Below are 17,307 nucleotides of genomic sequence, written 5' to 3'. Positions count from 1 at the left end.
GCAGGTGTGGTTTCAGTTTTGCTCTTAATGTAAATCCGATTTTGATGAATGGCAAAACTCAGTCAGCAGGAGCCGTGAGAAGCAAAGGCCTGCTTTGGCCAATACATCATCAACTGAACAGACAGACGATTGACAGATTCATCAGATCCTGCAGCACCAAAGCAAAGGGTCTGGTATCTGCCAGGAAAGGTGAGAGGTGTTTGAAGTATGGGGTCCTGCTCCCCCAGGTATAGATTTACGACACTTACTGTATTTTTCCGTCTATAAGATGCCCCCATGTATAAGACACCCCCTATTTTGGAGGACTCAGATTTAATGGGGGGAGATGGCCCAGAGTATAAGACGCCCCCTAATTTTTGACATTATTTTTAGGGGGGGAACCTAGTCTTATACACAGAAAAATACGGTAGCAGCAACTGATGGGTTTAGAAGAATGCAAGCAGGCTGTTTTTGAAATGGCCACTACAGACAGCGTCAGAAAAGGCTACTTTGGTCATTGGTAAAAGGGGAAAAAAGAAAGCAAGTCATCATCATCATCATCATCATCATCATCATCTAATATTATTTATACCTTTCCATCTGGCTGGGTTTCCCCAGCCACTCAGGGCGGCTCCCAAAAGATTAAAAACAGAATAAAACATCACACATTAAAAACCTCCCTAAACAGGGCTGCCTTCAGATGTCTTCTAAAAGTCTGGTAGTTGCTTTTCTCTTTGACATCTGGTGGGAGGGTGTTCCACAGGGCAGGTGCCACTACTGAGAAGGCCCTCAGCCTGGTTCCCTGTAACTTGACTTCTCGCAATGAGGGAACCGCCAGAAGGCCCTCGGTGCTGGACCTCAGTGTCCAGGCAGAACGATGGGGGTGGAGATGCTCCTTTAGGTATACAGGACTGGGGCCATTTGGGGCTTTCAAGGTCAGCACCAACACGTTGAATTGTGCTTGAAAATGTACTGGGAGCCAATGAAGGTCTTTCAGAAGAGTAGCTTTACAGTGCTGCCCCCTGGTGGTTACCTGCTGCACAATGCTCCAAAGGGTTGGCTGAGTCAGAATGATGGTCCAGAAGAGGCCTCCAGAGGGATGGAGGAATCTCTGTTGGGGTTGGGCAGGCCACTGGGGAGGAATCTGGAAGCAGGGGGTGGCGAGGGCTTCCTTAAGCTGCTGTCCCATCTCCTCTGCCCCCCACGACAGGAGCCGGGAATTCCGCCTCCCTCTCTGTCTACAGCTCCTTCTCTGGGAGATGCCTTCAGATACAGGGAGGAGCACTTGCCCCATTAACTATGTCCAGCAGGAGTCGGAAAAGAAGGGAGCAGGAGGCTCCATCTGGGACCAAGTGGGATGAGGTGCCCAAGAGCTTTTTCCACCTGCTTCTCTGCTCAACTGCAACACAGCACACAGTATCTTCATATAGGCTGTTATGTACTGAGTTGAAAAGGATCCAAAATGCAGCAGTCTGATTGGTCCTAGAACAATGAAGAGGTATGATTGGTCCACAGGAGTCACCCAATCCAGCTCCAGGTGGAAGGGAATCAGCAACCTGATTGGCTTATAGGTGAATCCCAGAATTAGCCAATCACGTGGGGCCCATTGTGTAAATAATGTATATAAAGCAGATATTTTGGGGAAACTTTCATTCCTCCTCACCACTATGAGCAGAATAAAGAGCATGAAATCCACTCTTGACTCCGAGTATATTTCATAGGCCATTAATCAAAAATAATAATCTTTTATCTATACTGGATGTATTCAGTTTGGCCCAGAGTCTTACTTGTGAAATTGAATCAAAAGTGGCCTTCAAATCAATGAAGGCTGCATATAAGACCCCAGGGGTTTTCTTGGCGTATTTATCGATAAGATGTGCTAAGACAAAACAGTGATCTATGGAAGATCTTGTCGGGATACTGCCAGGGAGACAAAGTCCATCATGGCCCCCAAGCCGCCTCCGGACGTCCATCGATCTCCCGTAGACACGCAGTATCATTCAATTAACGACACGAGCTTCCAGAAATAGCTTGCCACATTCCAGAGCTGATGCACGCTCTATCGGCAGATAATGCACAGCGAAAGATGCACGCAGGAGAGCATTATTTACAAGTTTATTCAGCATTGGTCAGAACAAAGAAAACATGACTGCCAGCTTCAGTGTCTCAGACACAGAGAGAGAAACGAAAGCATAGACACAACATAAACTTCCTGTGAACAGGAAATACGCAGACTCTGTGACTCACAAAGCCTGCTCCCTTTTAAGGTGGAACGGAAATATCCTAACATCCTCCCCCTTTCCGTGTAACCTGTAGTACCTGTGGTTTAACCCAATTGCAACCTCTGTACATAAACCTTAAGTTGTTCTCTGTTAACAACCTTAGACAACAGATCAGCAGGAATTTCATTTCCTGGCATGTAGGACACCTGAATGAGTCCTTTCTGAATACACTCTCTTGCACGATGTAGCTTAATCTGCAAGTACTTGGTTCTTTGTTTGCAACTCTCTGAGTTCAGCAAAGCCAAACAGGATCTATTGTCTTGATATACTTGTATAGGACATTTCACAGAAACTCTGATGTCCTTAAACAGTTGCATCAACCATTCACAATCCATGGGTGAAAATGACAGAGCATTGAGTTCTGCTTCACAGGAACTTAGGCTCACTGTCGTCTGCTTTTTGCACAACCAGTCAAACAGACAGTGATTGTACATGTAGCATACTCCAGAAGTGCTTGTACCATCCGTGGTGTCACTTCCAAAACTTGCATCTGCAAAGATTTCAAGACCTCCAGTCTTCTGACTGGTGAACTTCAGCCTGTAGTGCAAAGTCCCTTTCAAATAGCGGGCTATGCGCTTCAGAGCTTTCCAATCCTGAACAGTAGGATTGTTGGCATGTCTGCTAAGCAGGTTACAGCTTACAGCTATGTCAGGTCTTGAGCATCTGGCAATGAAATTCAACTTGCCTAGAATGCATCTGTACAGCGTTGTGTCAGAAAACGCTTCAGCAGTACTATCTACCTGGTAACCTGTCACCATCGGTGTGTCTGCTGGGTTTGCATCAACCAAATTCAACCTGGTTAATACATCAGCAATTTTCTGTGTTTGGTGTACCAGAAAATTACCTGCTTGGTCCCTCTCTACCTGCAGACAAAGATAGTTGGATACCTCACCAAGATCCTTCATGTCAAAGTGCTCCTTCAGCTGAGCTAGGGTGCTTTGGTACAAAGCCTGATTCTTCCAAAACATCAGAAGATCAACAACAAAACATAAACAATACAGTTTGTTTTGCCCCTCCTCCTTGACAAACACACATGGATCAGCTTTGCCCTGGTGAAAACCTAGAGAAAGCAATGTCTCAGTGAGTTTTGTGTTCCAACACCTGGCACTCTGCTTGAGACCATATAAGGATTTCCGCAGTTTACAGTTTATCGATAAGATGTGCTAAGACAAAACAGTGATCTATGGAAGATCTGCCTTGCCTAAATCCAGCTTGCTCCTCCGCCAAGATAGCCTCAGTGTCCATCCAACTGGTTAATTTGATATAGAGGTGTTTTGCATATAATTTGCTAAGTACAGGTAAAAGACTAATAGGTCTTTTACTCGCCGGGTCTGATGTGGGGCCCTTTTTATAAATTGGGATGATTATCGCCTTGGCCCACCCTTCGGGAAATAGGCCTGTTGAATCAATGTGGGAGAATATTGTTGCCAGCAGGGGGGCCCACCAACCAATGTTGTTCTTCAAAATTTCTGTGGGAATATAATCTATGCCAGGGGCCTTGTTGTTCTTCAGCTGTGCGATCAAATTCTCTACCTCCTCTGCTGTTACAGGGGGCCAGTGAGGTGAAACCTCTGGCTGAACGCTTGGCTTGTTAAACTGAGCTTCCTTATCATAAAACAACTGCAACACAACGCCCAGCATTGCTGGCAGTGGGCCTTACCCTCCAGTCTTATCATTATCATCAATTAAATTTCTATATCACTGCAGCCCCAGAAGCAGCTGGGCATGTTTAGCCTGGAAAAGAAGAGGCTGAAAGGAGATAGAATAGCCATCTTCATATACCTGAAAGGCTGTCGCATGGAAAATGGAGCAGGCTTTCTTTCTGCTGCTCCCGAGGGCAGAACCCAAACCAATGTGTTAAAATCACAAAAAAGGAGACTGTGATTAAACATGACTACTGCAATGTGCTCTATGCGGGGCTACCTTTGAAGGTGACCCGGAAACTACAATTAATCCAGAATGCGGCAGCTAGACCGGGGACTGGGAGCGGCCGCCGAGACCACATAACACCAGTCTTGAAAGACCTACATTGGCTCCCAGTATGTTTCTGAGCACAATTCAAAGTGTTGGTGCTGACCTTGAAAGCCCTAAATGGCCGCAGCCCAGTATCTCTGAAGGAGCGTCTCCACCCCCATCGTGCAGCCTGGACACTGAGGTCCAGCATTGAGGGCCTTCTGGCAGTTCCCTCCCTGCGAGAAGTGAAGTTACAGGGAGCCAGGCAGAGGGCCTTATTTGTAGTGGCACCCACCCTGTGGAACACCCTCCCATCAGATGTCAAAGAGATAAACAACTACCAGACTTTTAGAAGACATCTGAGGGCAGCCCTGTTTAGGGAAACTTTTAATGTTTGATGCATTACTGTATTTTAATATTTTGTTGGAAGCCGCCCAGTGTGGCTGGGGAAACCCAGCCAGATAGGTGGGGTATAAATTATTATTATTATTATTATTATTATTATTATTATTATTATTATTATAAACTTTCTGACAGTAAGGGCCATTTGACAGTGGAACTGTCTCCCTTGTTACTGGGTGGAAGTTTCTAAGCAGAGGTTGGATGGCCATCGGTCATGGATGCTTCAGTTGAGATTCCTGCATTGGTTCCTTGCGACTGTACAATACTATGATTCTATGGTCCCAAGTCAGTGCCCCAGCACTTTGGGGTTTGCTCGGCAAGTAAATGCAGCCTGCACTCTCTCCAAGTTCCTCTCAAATGTCACAAGAGGGGGGAACCAGGCAGAAGGTCCAAACAGAATGACAGCTGAGCCTTGGGGCTCCACAAGGGAGCTATTCCTAGCAAATTCAGCTTCCCAGAAGATCCTGTCTTGGAATCCCTGGTGCTGGAACTAGATCCCCTGCTGTTGGGCAGAAAACAAAGCTGCAGCTGAGCTTTCTTAAAGGCTCTTTCTGGTCATGGATCTCACATCCCTCAGGCAGGTCCTTTAAGGACCCTCTTTGAACAGGAAGAGGTTTAGTGGGAAGGAGACAAGGGGCAACTTGACCTAGAGCCTGGTTCTCAAAGGGTGTGGCAGGAGAGGATGGGAAGAGTGGCAGAGAGATTCAAGGACAATCAAAGAAGCATTTCAACATCACAGGGTAGTATAGTATCAAAATTATTCTTTTTATTTGTGGGATATGCATAGATACCTTTTCAAAATGAGACCAAGACCATTGGCTATTCTTCAACTGTTCTCCATGACATATTGTTGTGGAAAGAGATTTTCAACTCTGACAAAGATCAGAAAAGAGCAAGGCTTCTTTGTGTTGATGAGGAGACGAGAGTTTGCTTGTCTCAAATTAGACCTCACCTAAATGAGATTACCCGGCAAAAGCAATCTCACACCTCTCAGAGAGTTTGTAAGAGCCTCGTTTATAATTATATTTTGGGAAGGATTCCTGTCCTGATGCAGGAACATTAAACTTTCTGGATGTCCCATGATCACGTTATGAAGGAGTTGTGTTCTGTGTTACAAATCAAGCCCTGTGAGGAGTTGTTTGTTTTTGTTTTCCAATTTGTTTCATGGGCTTGTCTCCCCAGGCATCAAAGACAGGCTTCCCATTATTGAAGCCCCACCCAAACTCATGAGGCCAACTCGCCTCCTCCTCCTCCAAGCCAATGTCTGGGTCCTCAGCATCCTCGTCGCTCCACGAGTCGTGGTAGGCGTACGCATTGTCGGCAGGCCTGTCTAACCCATAATCCAGTTCCTTGTCAAAGGCATCTCCATCGCCGCCATTGTCCACATCGCTGGCATCGGAATTGCCGCCCTCATTCCCTTCATCTTCAAAAATGTCATCTTCGTCATCGTTGTCATCCTTGTCATCAACTTTCTCTGGTTTGTCCTCAGGCTTGGGCTTACTCTCAGGTGCAGGTTTCACACTGGACCCTGGCTTTTCATGGGATGCTGGTTTGTCACCAGATGTGGGTTTGGCGTGGTCCACATGCCCAGAAGGATGCTCTCCAGATGTGGGCTTGGCATGGTCCACATGCCCAGAAGGATGCTCTCCAGATGTGGGCTTGGCATGGTCCACATGCCCAGAAGGATGCTCTCCAGATGTGGGTTTAGCATGGTCCACATGCCCAGAAGGATGCTCTGCAGATGTGGGTTTAGCATGGTCCACATGCCCAGAAGGATGCTCTGCAGATGTGGGTTTAGCATGGTCCACATGCCCAGAAGGATGCTCTCCAGATGTGGGCTTGGCGTGGTCCACATGCCCAGAAGGATGCTCTCCAGATGTGGGCTTGACATGGGCCACCTGCCCAGATGGATGCTCTCCAGATGTGGGCTTGGCGTGGTCCACATGCCCAGAAGGATGCTCTCCAGATGTGGGCTTGGCATGGTCCACATGCCCAGAAGGATGCTCTCCAGATGTGGGCTTGGCATGGTCCACATGCCCAGAAGGATGCTCTCCAGATGTGGGTTTAGCATGGTCCACATGCCCAGAAGGATGCTCTGCAGATGTGGGTTTAGCATGGTCCACATGCCCAGAAGGATGCTCTGCAGATGTGGGTTTAGCATGGTCCACATGCCCAGAAGGATGCTCTCCAGATGTGGGTTTAGCATGGTCCACATGCCCAGAAGGATGCTCTCCAGATGTGGGCTTGGCATGGTCCACATGCCCAGAAGGATGCTCTCCAGATGTGGGCTTGGCGTGGTCCACCTGCCCAGAAGGATGCTCTCCAGATGTGGGCTTGGCATGGTCCACATGCCCAGAAGGATGCTCTCCAGATGTGGGCTTGACATGGGCCACCTGCCCAGATGGATGCTCTCCAGATGTGGGCTTGACATGGGCCACCTGCCCAGATGGATGCTCTCCAGATGTGGGTTTAGCGTGGTCCACATGCCCAGAAGGATGCTCTCCAGATGTGGGCTTGGCGTGGTTCGCCTGCCCAGAAGGATGCTCTCCAGATGTGGGCTTGGCGTGGTTCACCTGCCCAGAAGGATGCTCTCCAGATGTGGGCTTGGCGTGGTTCACCTGCCCAGAAGGATGCTCTCCAGATGTGGGCTTGACATGGGCCATGGACCCAACAGGAGGAGCTGGCTTCTTGTCCGTTACTGGCTTTTCCTTGGGGAGGGGTCTGCAGTGGGTCTTGTTCCTACCACCCGGAGCTGGCTTTCCTATCGCCACCGGCTGGCCAGAAGATGTGGGTTTGCCATGCTGAATATTAGATGCTGGCTTGGCACTGGAGGCTGGTTTCTCACCAGAGGTGACTCCAAAGACCCCCTCCTGTCCTACTGGGGTCTTTCCAGTGGAAGGAAAGACGGCTTCTGTTCTGTTCTCAGCCTGGGGTCTCTTCTTCTTACAGAGAATGGGAGGTCCTGGCTCCTTTGGGAGAAGGGTGCCGCCTTCCTTGGAGATGGGTGCTTCTGGAGAGGATACCTTTCCCTTGCCCACAGAGGTGCCCTCCTGGCTCTCTGGCCGCTTCTTGGGCAAGCAGTTGCTGAGAGACACCTCTGCATCCTTGATCAGCAGACAGAGAAGCTGATGACCGGAGGCTTTTTTCCCCTGAGAAGGGGCTCCCCCCTGGCGCCGCATCGCTGCATCACCACCACGGGAAAGAGATGCTGCTGCTGCTGCTGCAGAGGTCTCTGGACCTAGAAAGGAGGATACAAGGCACAGACAGTCATGGAATCGAAGAATCAGAGAACTGTAGGGACCCCCAAGGGCCATCTAGTCTAACCCCTCTGCAAAACAGGAATTGCAGCTAACAAATCCCTGACAGATGACCACCCAAGCTCTGCATAAAAACCTCCATGACCTTCTGAGGTGGCGATTATTATTATTATTATTATTATTATTATTATTATTCATTGATATTCCACTTTTTCCCCAGAGCAGGGCTCAAGGCAGCTTACACTAATTAAAACAAGACAGATAAAATACAAAGAGCTAAAAAAACATCTACTTATGTTACGGAAAATGCGAAGTATATAAAGGTTTCAAAAATCAGGGAAAAAATTATACCAAGTGTGGGGAAACTCTAAAAACTTGCCGGAAAGGAAAACACCATTATGGCTTTCACATATCGAAGCCATACCAGTGAGAAAAAGAAACATGAGAGAAGAATGGGAAACAGAGAGAGAGATCTGTTAACAGAGGTTGGTTAGATTTTCGACTGAATGATTTTTCTGTAAGTTATTTGACGCCCCTGGATGAAAGTGTGATTATAAAGAATGGAATAATAATAATACTAAACAGAGGTTGGTGGTGAGATTAGATTAAGGAAGTAGGAAGAAGTAACAGAAAAAGACGATGATTTGGTTACAGCATCACCAACTTAATGAATTATTTAAGTTGGGGAGAAAGAATGATTTTGTAAATCAAATTATTCAGTTAGAAAAAGGCCTGCTGAATAATAATCCATAATGTATAAAATGCTGCTAGAATTGGAAACCTCCCATTGTGTGGGCATTGGGTGTGGGTTTTGCCTCAGTGGCTGCCAAGGGCCCAAGAGCTGCGTCTCCCCCCCCCCCCCGGTCCAATGCAGCAACATCCCATTGCCAGCCAGTGGTGGCAGAGTGCAGAGAGAGTCGGAATGGGACGCTGGTGGGGGGGAGACCAGCCAGAAGTCCATCAGGTGTGACCTTGGGCCAGGTACTGCCTCCTCTTGGCCAAATCTCCCTCTCAGGGTTGTGGTGGAGATTCCATGAGGAGGGGGAGAAAACCACGTGCGCCACATCCGAGCTCCTGGGTGGAAAAGGCCAGATACAGCAATGCAACAAACAAGTCCCTCAACAAGGGGAAATGTTCATAACAATTTTTTCATTTGGAAACGTGCTAAGAGGAAGGCACACTTGGGCAATCCACACCTTGATCAATTCCCACCCGGAAACCTATGTCTCCACTGTGGAAGGACGTGTGGATCCAGAATTGGCCTCCACAGTCGCTTACAGACTCATTAAAACCGTATTTATGGAAGACAATCTGACTCGGCTACGAGGGATTGCCAAAGAAGAAGAAGCAGCAGCATAACAATTGCCTGGAGCTTGATTGTACCCAACAAGTCAACGGGTGTTTGCTGAAATGTTGGTCCTTTGGCTGATATGGAAATTTAGCAACACCAGGGAATTGTTAATGGCAGTCTTAAAGGTAAAAGGACCCCTGACCATTAGGCCCAGTCATGGCCGACTCTGGGGTTGCGGCGCTCATCTCGCTTTACTGGCTGAGGGCGCCGGCATACAGCTTCCAGGTCATGTGGCCAGCATGACTAAGGGGCTTCTGGCGAACCAGAGCAGCGCACGGAAACGCCGTTTACCTTCCCGCCGGAGTGGTACCTATTTATCTACTTGCACTATGACATGCTTTTGTTGGCAGGAGCGGGGACCGAGCAACGGGAGCTCACCCCGTCGTGGGGATTCAAACCGCCGACCTTCTGATCGGCAAGTTCTAGGCTCAGTGGTTTAACCCACAGCGCCACCCGCGTCCCCAATGTCAGTCTTACATCTATGCATTTATAATAAAAATTCAAAAGAGGGGAGAGGAAGAATGAGCCACCTATTAATTCATGGAAATAAACTGGGGGAGTGGGAGAATAACCAGGCATGATCCATAGCAGCTCAGGTGCTCCATCTTCCTGTCCAGGCAGTGCCAGGCAGCCCAACCACAGAAGCCACCAAATTGCAGAGGCTGCCGGCCAGAGCTCTTTCTGATTTTACGGGGCTGCCAAGTCCAGAAAGGGAGTTTCAACAGGCAGAGTGAGAATCCGCTTCTGGAGACCAAGCAGCTGGGGCAATTATCCCAGGCGTTCCAAGAACTGGAAGTAATGATGGGTTTGTCGTGTCACAATGACCCAGTTAGCCGAAAAGGTCGTGGGTTGCTTAACATTATGAGACGGCAAAAAATTAGCCCGTCCTGGTTGCAACATGCCTCTGCCTACGTATTCTGTTCCAGGAGGCCCCTGGTGTGAGCCAGGGTTCTCCCCCCAGTCTCTTTCCTTCATATCGGTGTGAGTTTGGCAGGTGAGTCTGGAGGATGCCTGAGTCCCTTCCGATTCTGGGTGGCCCTGTACCCACTAAGGGTATCAGCTGATGGAAGACTCCGTCGCTAAACTGGGCGGTTGTTAAGATAATAGGCGAAGCTTTCCATTTAAGGATCAGCGTTCGCTTTGTGCCAGAGGGCAAAGGTGTGGGGCATCCCTCTTCCTCACCTGGCAGGTAGACAAAGAAGAACAGGCGTGAGTTGTGGGTGAGGCAGTGGGATGAGAATCTGGGACCCAGTTGCTGTGGTTGGCATCTAACTCAAGTTTGATTCTGGCTGGGATCCAAGGCTGGGATCCAGGGAGAAGCAAGATCTGTTGGGGTGTTAATGCTCAGGTGGGATATAGGTAGAACACAGAGTTGTAGCGCTGGAAGGGAGCCCAAGGGTCATCTAGTCCAGCCCCCTGAAATATGGGGAACTCAGCAAAAGCATCCCTGCCAGGTGGCCACCCAACCTCAACTTAAAAATCTCCCAGGAAGGAGATTCCGAGGGAGTCTGAATTTCCTTCCTTGTACCAAACTCCTGCAATTTAGGCAGGGGTGACATTCTGGGAATCATTCCTAAAGCCAAAATTGCATATAGTCAAAGCCCTTTGGGTTCTATGGTGGAGGGATTTCCAAAGTCATTTCCCCCAGAACCCAGGCCCTTCTCTAGAAGGAAGTTTTTAATGTTCGATGTTTTATTATGGTTTTATAATTTGTTGGAAGCTGCCCAGAGTGGCTGGAGAAACCCAGTCAGATGAGTGGCATATAAAGTAGTAGTAGTAGTAGTAGTAATAAATTTTATTTATACCCCGCCCTCCCTGGCCAGAGTCTGGGCCAGGGTGGCTAACATCAGTAAAATTACAGTAAAAAACATACTGGGGGGGGCAATTTAAAATACAGGTTAAAATGCAATTTGAAATGCAGCCTCATTTTAAAAGTAGCCCATAGATCAAGACCATAAGGGGAGGGAAACATAAGGGTCAGACTGAGTCCAAACCAAAGGCCAGGCGGAACAGCTCTGTCTTGCAGTCCCTGCGGAAAGATGTCAAGTCCCACAGGGCCCTGGTCTCTTGTGACAGAACGTTCCACCACGTCGGGGCCAGTGCTGAAAAGGCCCTGGCCCTAGTTGAGACCAATCTAACCATCTTGCGGCTTGGGACCTCCTAATGTTTGTTATTTGTGGACCTTAAGGTCCTCCATGGGGCATACCTGGAGAGGCGGTCCCGTAGGTACGTGGGTCCAGGGCTGCATAGGGCTTTAAAGGTCAAAACCATCACCTTCAACCTGACCCTGTACTCCACGGGATAGTAGTAGTAGTAGTATCATCATCATCATCATTAATTCTGCACTTTTATTTTTTTAATTGCCACATGTGTGAACCTAAATGCACACAAAGCCCTGCCTGGCTTAAGTCCAAGCCATCTGAAAGACCTTACTCTCCCCTGTGAACCTGCCTGGGATCTAAGATCTTCAGGAGGGGCCCTTCTCTCAGTCCCACCACCCTCCCAGGCCCCCTTGGTGTGGGTGCAGGAGGCAACCTTCTCAGTAGTAAAGGTAAAGGTAAAGAGACCCCTGACCATTAGGTCCAGTCGTGGCCGACTCTGGGGTTGCGGCGCTCATCTCGCTTTATTGGCCGAGGGAGCCGGCGTACAGCTTCCGGGTCATGTGGCCAGCATGACTAAGCCGCTTCTGGCGAACCAGAGCAGCGCACGTAAACGCCGTTTACCTTCCCGCCGGAGCGGTACCTATTTATCTACTTGTACTTTTGATGTGCTTTCGAATTGCTAGGTTGGCAGGAGCAGGGACCGAGCAACAGGAGCTCACCCCGTCGTGGGGATTCAAACCGCCAACCTTCTGATCAGCAAGTCCTAGGCTCAGTGGTTTAACCCACAGTGCAACCGACTGCTCCCAGATTTGGGGACCCCCTCCCTGGAGAAGCCAGGCTGCCTCTCTCCTCAGCATCCTTCCACCGGCAGGTGAAAAAGACCCTCTCATTCCAACAGACTTTTGAGAACTGACTGCTTTTTGGAAAATGGCTGGTGTCAGGCTGTTTCATTGTAATTATGTGCATGTTTTAAAGTGTGTGTGTGTGTGTGTGTGTGTGTGTGTGTGTGTGTGTACACACAGTTTTAACTCTATCATTGTTTAACGGTTTTTTTAATTATTGTTTTCCTCCCGCCTGGGGTCCCTATCCAGAAAAGGCAGGATATAAACATATGGTCCTGTTCACAAAAAATGCTTCCTGCCCTCACCCATCCCAACTTCCTGACCTCCTCTCCCAGGCTCACGTGGGCTGCTGTGTGGAGCAGAGGAAGTGCCTGTGAACAAGACTCCGTGTCATTTCCAATTTGCAATTATGCTAATTAATTGAGCAACTAGCACCTGAACCTGATAGCCATCAGAGTTGAATCAAGCCTGGGAGGAAGAGGAGGCGGCACCTGAGCCGCCCTTGGCAACAGAAGGCCTGCTGGCAGCATGCCATCCTGCAATGACTGGCACACAAGTGCCCAGCAGGGCCATGGAATCCGAGAACTGGAGAGTTGAGGGGGACTCCACCCTCATCGTTCAGCCTGGACACCGGGGTCCATCTCCAAGGGCCTTCCGGCGGTTCCCTCCCTGCGAGAAGTGAGGTTACAAGGAACTAGGCAGAGGGCCTTCTCGGTGGTGGCACCCACCCTGTGGAACACCCTCCCATCAGATGTCAAAGAGATAAACAACTACCAGACTTTTAGAAGACGTCTAAAGGCAGCCCTGTTCAGGGAAGCTTTTAATGTTTGATGCATTACTGTATTTTAATATTTTGTTGGAAGCCACCCAGAGTGGCTGGGGAAACCCAGCCAGATGGGCAGGGTATAAATAAATTATTATTATTATTATTATTATTATTATTATTATTATTATTATTATTATTATCATCATCATCATCATCTAGTCCACCTCCTGGAGCAGGCACTGCCTGCAAGGAGAACCACAGACAAGGAGCTCCTCAGGCTCCCCCAGGGCCTGTACAAGCTGTTCGGTGCAACCCAAAACCTGTGCTATTCTAGGCAAAAGCCAAGAGCTGCCACTTGGCAAAGGGACCCTGCGCTCAGATGGTGCAAAACAGCCTCGGGGGGGGGGTTTGCAGGACAAAAGGTCTTGAGCCAGCCCTGCCTGCCGGGTAGAATAAGTAAAGGTAAAGGGACCCCTGATCATTAGGTCCAGTCGTGGCCGACTCTGGGGTTGCGGCGCTCATCTCGCTTTATTGGCCGAGGGAGCCTGTGGGTTTAACTCAGTGGTTTAACCCACAGCGCTACCCCCGTCTGCCAGGTGGAATAGCCAGGCTTTTTTTTCAGCCGGAACTCAGTTCCAGTACCTCTCAGGTGGGCACCATTACCATTATAAGAGAACAGGGGAGGCGTCCATTGTGAGTTCCAGCACTTGATTTTTTCTAGAATAAGAGAACTGAGAATAGTCAGACCCACTTACAGGTTACACATCAGTCAGGCGTGGGGTGCTGCTAGCACCCTAAGGAGGCTTCCCCCTTCTCCTCTTTGCAAGGCCTCCCTGTCCCATGAATAGGCTGAATTCTCTTTGAAAGTGCTCCAAATTTGTGGTCGTAACAGCACCATCTGGGAGTCAACTCCATAGCTGAGTTATGTGCTGTGAGACGAAATCCTGCTTTGAAACAGCAGCCCAGTTTTGATCTCTAGGGTGATGCTCATCCTAGTAATATACTGAGCCAAGCCTCTGCCTGGCGGTGGTTGGATCCTGTGCTAAAGTTCTGTTCCTGAAGGTACTTCCGTCCTCAGGTCCCATCTTTCCGATCTCGATTTTGTCCCACCCACCCACTTCTTACGATACGATAATCTTTATTGTCATTGTCTCATACAGAACAACGAAACTGAAAAAATCTACATCAGACATTCAGAAACCAACAAGCCTGCTATCCCAGCCTGGTTAACCCCCTAAAAACTCTGATACCCCATTTCTAAATACAATATACTATAGAGACTCCTTATACTACGTTTAAAGCCAAAATCGCATTTGGATAGAAGCTGTTTCTCAGACGGCTAGTCCTAGTCTTGATAACCCTGGACCTTCTTCCAGAAGGCAGAAGCTGAAAGAGATCATTTCCGGGGTGCGCACTATCCTGCGCTATCTCTGCCGCTTTCTTATGGCACCTGGAAGCATTGATTTGATCCAAGGTGGGAAGAGTGCACCCAGTTATTCTCTCTGCAGTCTTTACAACCCTGGACAGCATTGTTTTTCCCCTGACCGTGCAGCTCCCAAACCACACGCACAGACCATAAGTTAATACACTCTCAACAGTACAATCGTAAAATGCCATCAACAGGTCCTTTGAGAGATTGTTTTTCCGGAGGATTCTCAGAAAATATAACCTCTGCTGTGCTCTTCATCAGGTCTTTGCTGTTTCCCCCCCAGGTCGTCTCTCAACTCCATTCCCAGAAATCGAAACACCGAGACCTGTTCCACGCACTTCCCCTCAATAATAAGTGCCTGAATATTCAATTTACATTTCCTAAAGTCCACAATGATCTCTTTTGTTTTCTTTAAGTTAAGGAGTAAGTTGTTTTTCCTGCACCACTCCCCCAACTGCTCAACTTCCTTCCTATAGGCTGCCTCCCCCTCTCCAGCCGTGATTAAACCAACCACCGTTGTATCATCTGCGAACTTAATGATCTTATTACTGGGGTAATTGGGGGCACAGTCAGCTGCATAGAGTGTATATAAAAGCGGGCTCAACACACACCCCTGCGTCAATTTGCAAATTTTGTGTTTCAAGCTTGTGTTCAACTAACTTTTATTCAGAGTAGACCCATTGAAATGAACCTAAGTGAGTCGTGGATGCTAATTTAAATGGGTCTACTCCGAGTGAACGTCAGTCGCATAAAGATCTGCATTAAAAAAATTGTCCCCCTTTTTAAAAATGCTTTTCTCCCAATGTAAACCTTTTGTGTGCAATTGTGCAGAGTCCTAACGAGAGGCGTATCAAGGGCCCCCTGTGCTCTGGGCAAGGAGCCGTATCAGCATCCTTCCCCCCGGGGGGGGGGGAACCACTTTACAACAATAGCTGCATTAGAAATTACTACCTTTTACGCATCCCAAGCACTTGACGTGTCTGGAGTGAGGGCGAGGCGAGGAAAAAGGGCAAGAGAATTGCACACGTTTTTGCTGTCGTGCAAGAGGATGGAAAACTTCTCCCACATTAGATCTCGCCATACACAGCACACACTCCATAGTCTCCAGCCGTCTATTATTATTATTATTATTATTATTATTATTATTATTATTATACTGTGTATACCACCTTATACCCACAAGTCTCAGGGCAGTCTACCTTTCTCCTGCCTTGCCTTTTCTCATACTGCTCAGCTCCCAGCTCTCATCTGAACTCACAGCCTTACACAGATAAGTGAAGACAGATTTCTGGGGTGATTATTGTTGGGGTCCCTCAGGCCAGTGCCCCCAACAGGGGCCGGTTTTGCCAGCCCCCCAGGTATGCCTCGGGTCCCAATCTCCACAAGCAACTTCCCTCTTTTTTCACCAATACAGGCACACATTCCTTGGCAGAAGATTTGGTTGTGTTTTGAGGGACGGCCGCATTTCAGCTTGTGAAAAAGAGAAATGTGAAAAATGAATGTCTCCATTGCTCCCTCACCACTGCCCCCCTTTTTCAGGAAAAGAGCAGCTACGTAGATGGCATGCAGGAGTTCTGCAGGTGAAGCTGTCCCCCCCTCTGCATGCTAGGAGAGCATTCCCTGTTGGATTTGTGCCTGCCAAAGTAAAGGCACCTGGCTCCATCTCAAAGAGCGGGGGGAGTAGTGGCAAGTCAGCCTTTTCCATGCAAGGACCAGAATTGCACGTCTAGTCCTTTTCGTCATTGCAAAACCATTCCTTGATTTTCCCCAGGAAAATAAAACCGCTCCTCCCCTCACCTGGCAGGCGCCTTGGCTTTGCATCCCAGCACCCGCCAGGACAGCAGCTGCCTCTACTCACCTGTGTGCGGTGCAGCCAGCAGGGCAGTCCAGAGGACCGAGGACCCCAGAAGGAGCAAGAGGCCACCTGGCTTCATGGTGGTGCTGAGAGACAGCTCTAAGTGCCGGGGATTTAGCCATACCGGTATATAAGCAATTGCTTGGGCGGAGCAGTTTGGCGAGTGACGTAACCAGTTTGCAAGGTGACTTGCAGGGGCCTCCCGTTAGACAGACCAATTCCATTCTCTAATAAGCTGCTTGGGACTGCCTGCGCCACCTACGCAGCCAGCGGGAGCACGAGAAGGGCAAGGTGCCAACGGGAAGAGCAGAAATCAGCCAGCGCCCCAGGGCATCATAGCTGCGTCCCACGGATCCGCCTGAATATCAACAGCTGATCCTGCCAAATTCTGGAGGAAGGCAGCTCTCTTCTGCTCTGGGGCCTCCAGAAATCAGGCTCCTTCTGCTTCCAGGCCACCGGTGGGATTCCTGATTTGTAGGGGAATCCTTTGGAGCCCCTTCCATCTCGGCAATGCTATGATTCCATGAAAAAGAGGGTTTCTGCCTGCTTTCCCCTTGGCAGCAAACATGGAGGCTGCCTTCAGTTATCTGTTTACAGGTAGGTAGCCATGTTGGTCCGCTGTAGTCAAAACAAAATAAAAATTTTCCTTCCAGTAGCACCTTAGAGACCAACTAAGTTTGTTATTGGTATGAGCTTTCATATCTGAAGAAGCGTGCATGCACACGAAAGCTCATACCAATAACAAACTTAGTTGGTCTCTAAGGTGCTACTGGAAGGAAATTTTTCATTTTGTTTCAGTTATCTCCCTTGAGTCACCAATCCCAGAACACAAGAGCGTCAGATCAGGCCAAGGGCCCATCTAGCCCAGGATCCTGTTCTCACAGTGGTCAGACAAAAGCCCCAAAGGGAAACCAACAAGCAGAATCCGAGCCCAGGAGCAACTTTCCCCTTCCGTGGTTTCCAGCAACTGGGATCCAGAAGCCTTGCTGACCCCAACTGAGAAGACAGAACAGAGTTGGTGGTCATTCCTGCCTCCTGGGGGAAAGTCCACCAGGATCAGCGAGTCCAAACCCCTGAAATTTAGGAATC

The 17,307-nt window shown here is 48.7% G+C and overlaps 1 protein-coding gene across 2 annotated transcripts; it reads right to left on the bottom strand.

Annotated features, from left to right (window-relative positions):
• Positions 1 to 5,360: 5,360 nt before the first annotated feature.
• LOC308479993 (uncharacterized protein) lies at positions 5,361 to 16,301 on the bottom strand. Of its 2 annotated transcripts, none has more exons than XM_081011165.1 (2): positions 16,222 to 16,301; positions 5,361 to 7,854 (listed from the first exon to the last, which is right to left on the bottom strand). In XM_081011165.1, exons 1-2 carry the CDS (start codon positions 16,295 to 16,297, stop codon positions 5,735 to 5,737), a joined length of 2,196 nt encoding a protein of 731 aa, XP_080867291.1. In that variant the 5' UTR covers positions 16,298 to 16,301; the 3' UTR covers positions 5,361 to 5,734. The 2 variants fall into 2 exon arrangements, with proteins under 2 accessions (XP_080867291.1, XP_080867292.1); XM_081011166.1 differs by lacking the exon at positions 16,222 to 16,301 and adding an exon at positions 9,755 to 9,973.
• Between the last annotated feature and the right edge of the window lie 1,006 nt (positions 16,302 to 17,307).

Source organism: Podarcis pityusensis (genome assembly GCF_964106645.2).
Source record: "Podarcis pityusensis genome assembly, chromosome: 6".
NCBI classification, from domain to species: domain Eukaryota; kingdom Metazoa; phylum Chordata; class Lepidosauria; order Squamata; family Lacertidae; genus Podarcis; species Podarcis pityusensis.
The sequence above is the reverse complement of the archived record's forward strand: the minus strand, read 5'-3'. Positions and strand labels throughout refer to the sequence as shown.

Excerpts from the sequence above, each read along its gene's own strand:
- LOC308479993 (XM_081011165.1), bottom strand. The coding sequence starts at position 16,297 with ATGAAGCCAGGTGGCCTCTTGCTCCTTCTGGGGTCCTCGGTCCTCTGG. Across the intron at positions 7,855-16,221 it reads GCTGGCTGCACCGCACACAG|GTCCAGAGACCTCTGCAGCA; the intron begins GTGAGTAGAGGC and ends CCTCCTTTCTAG.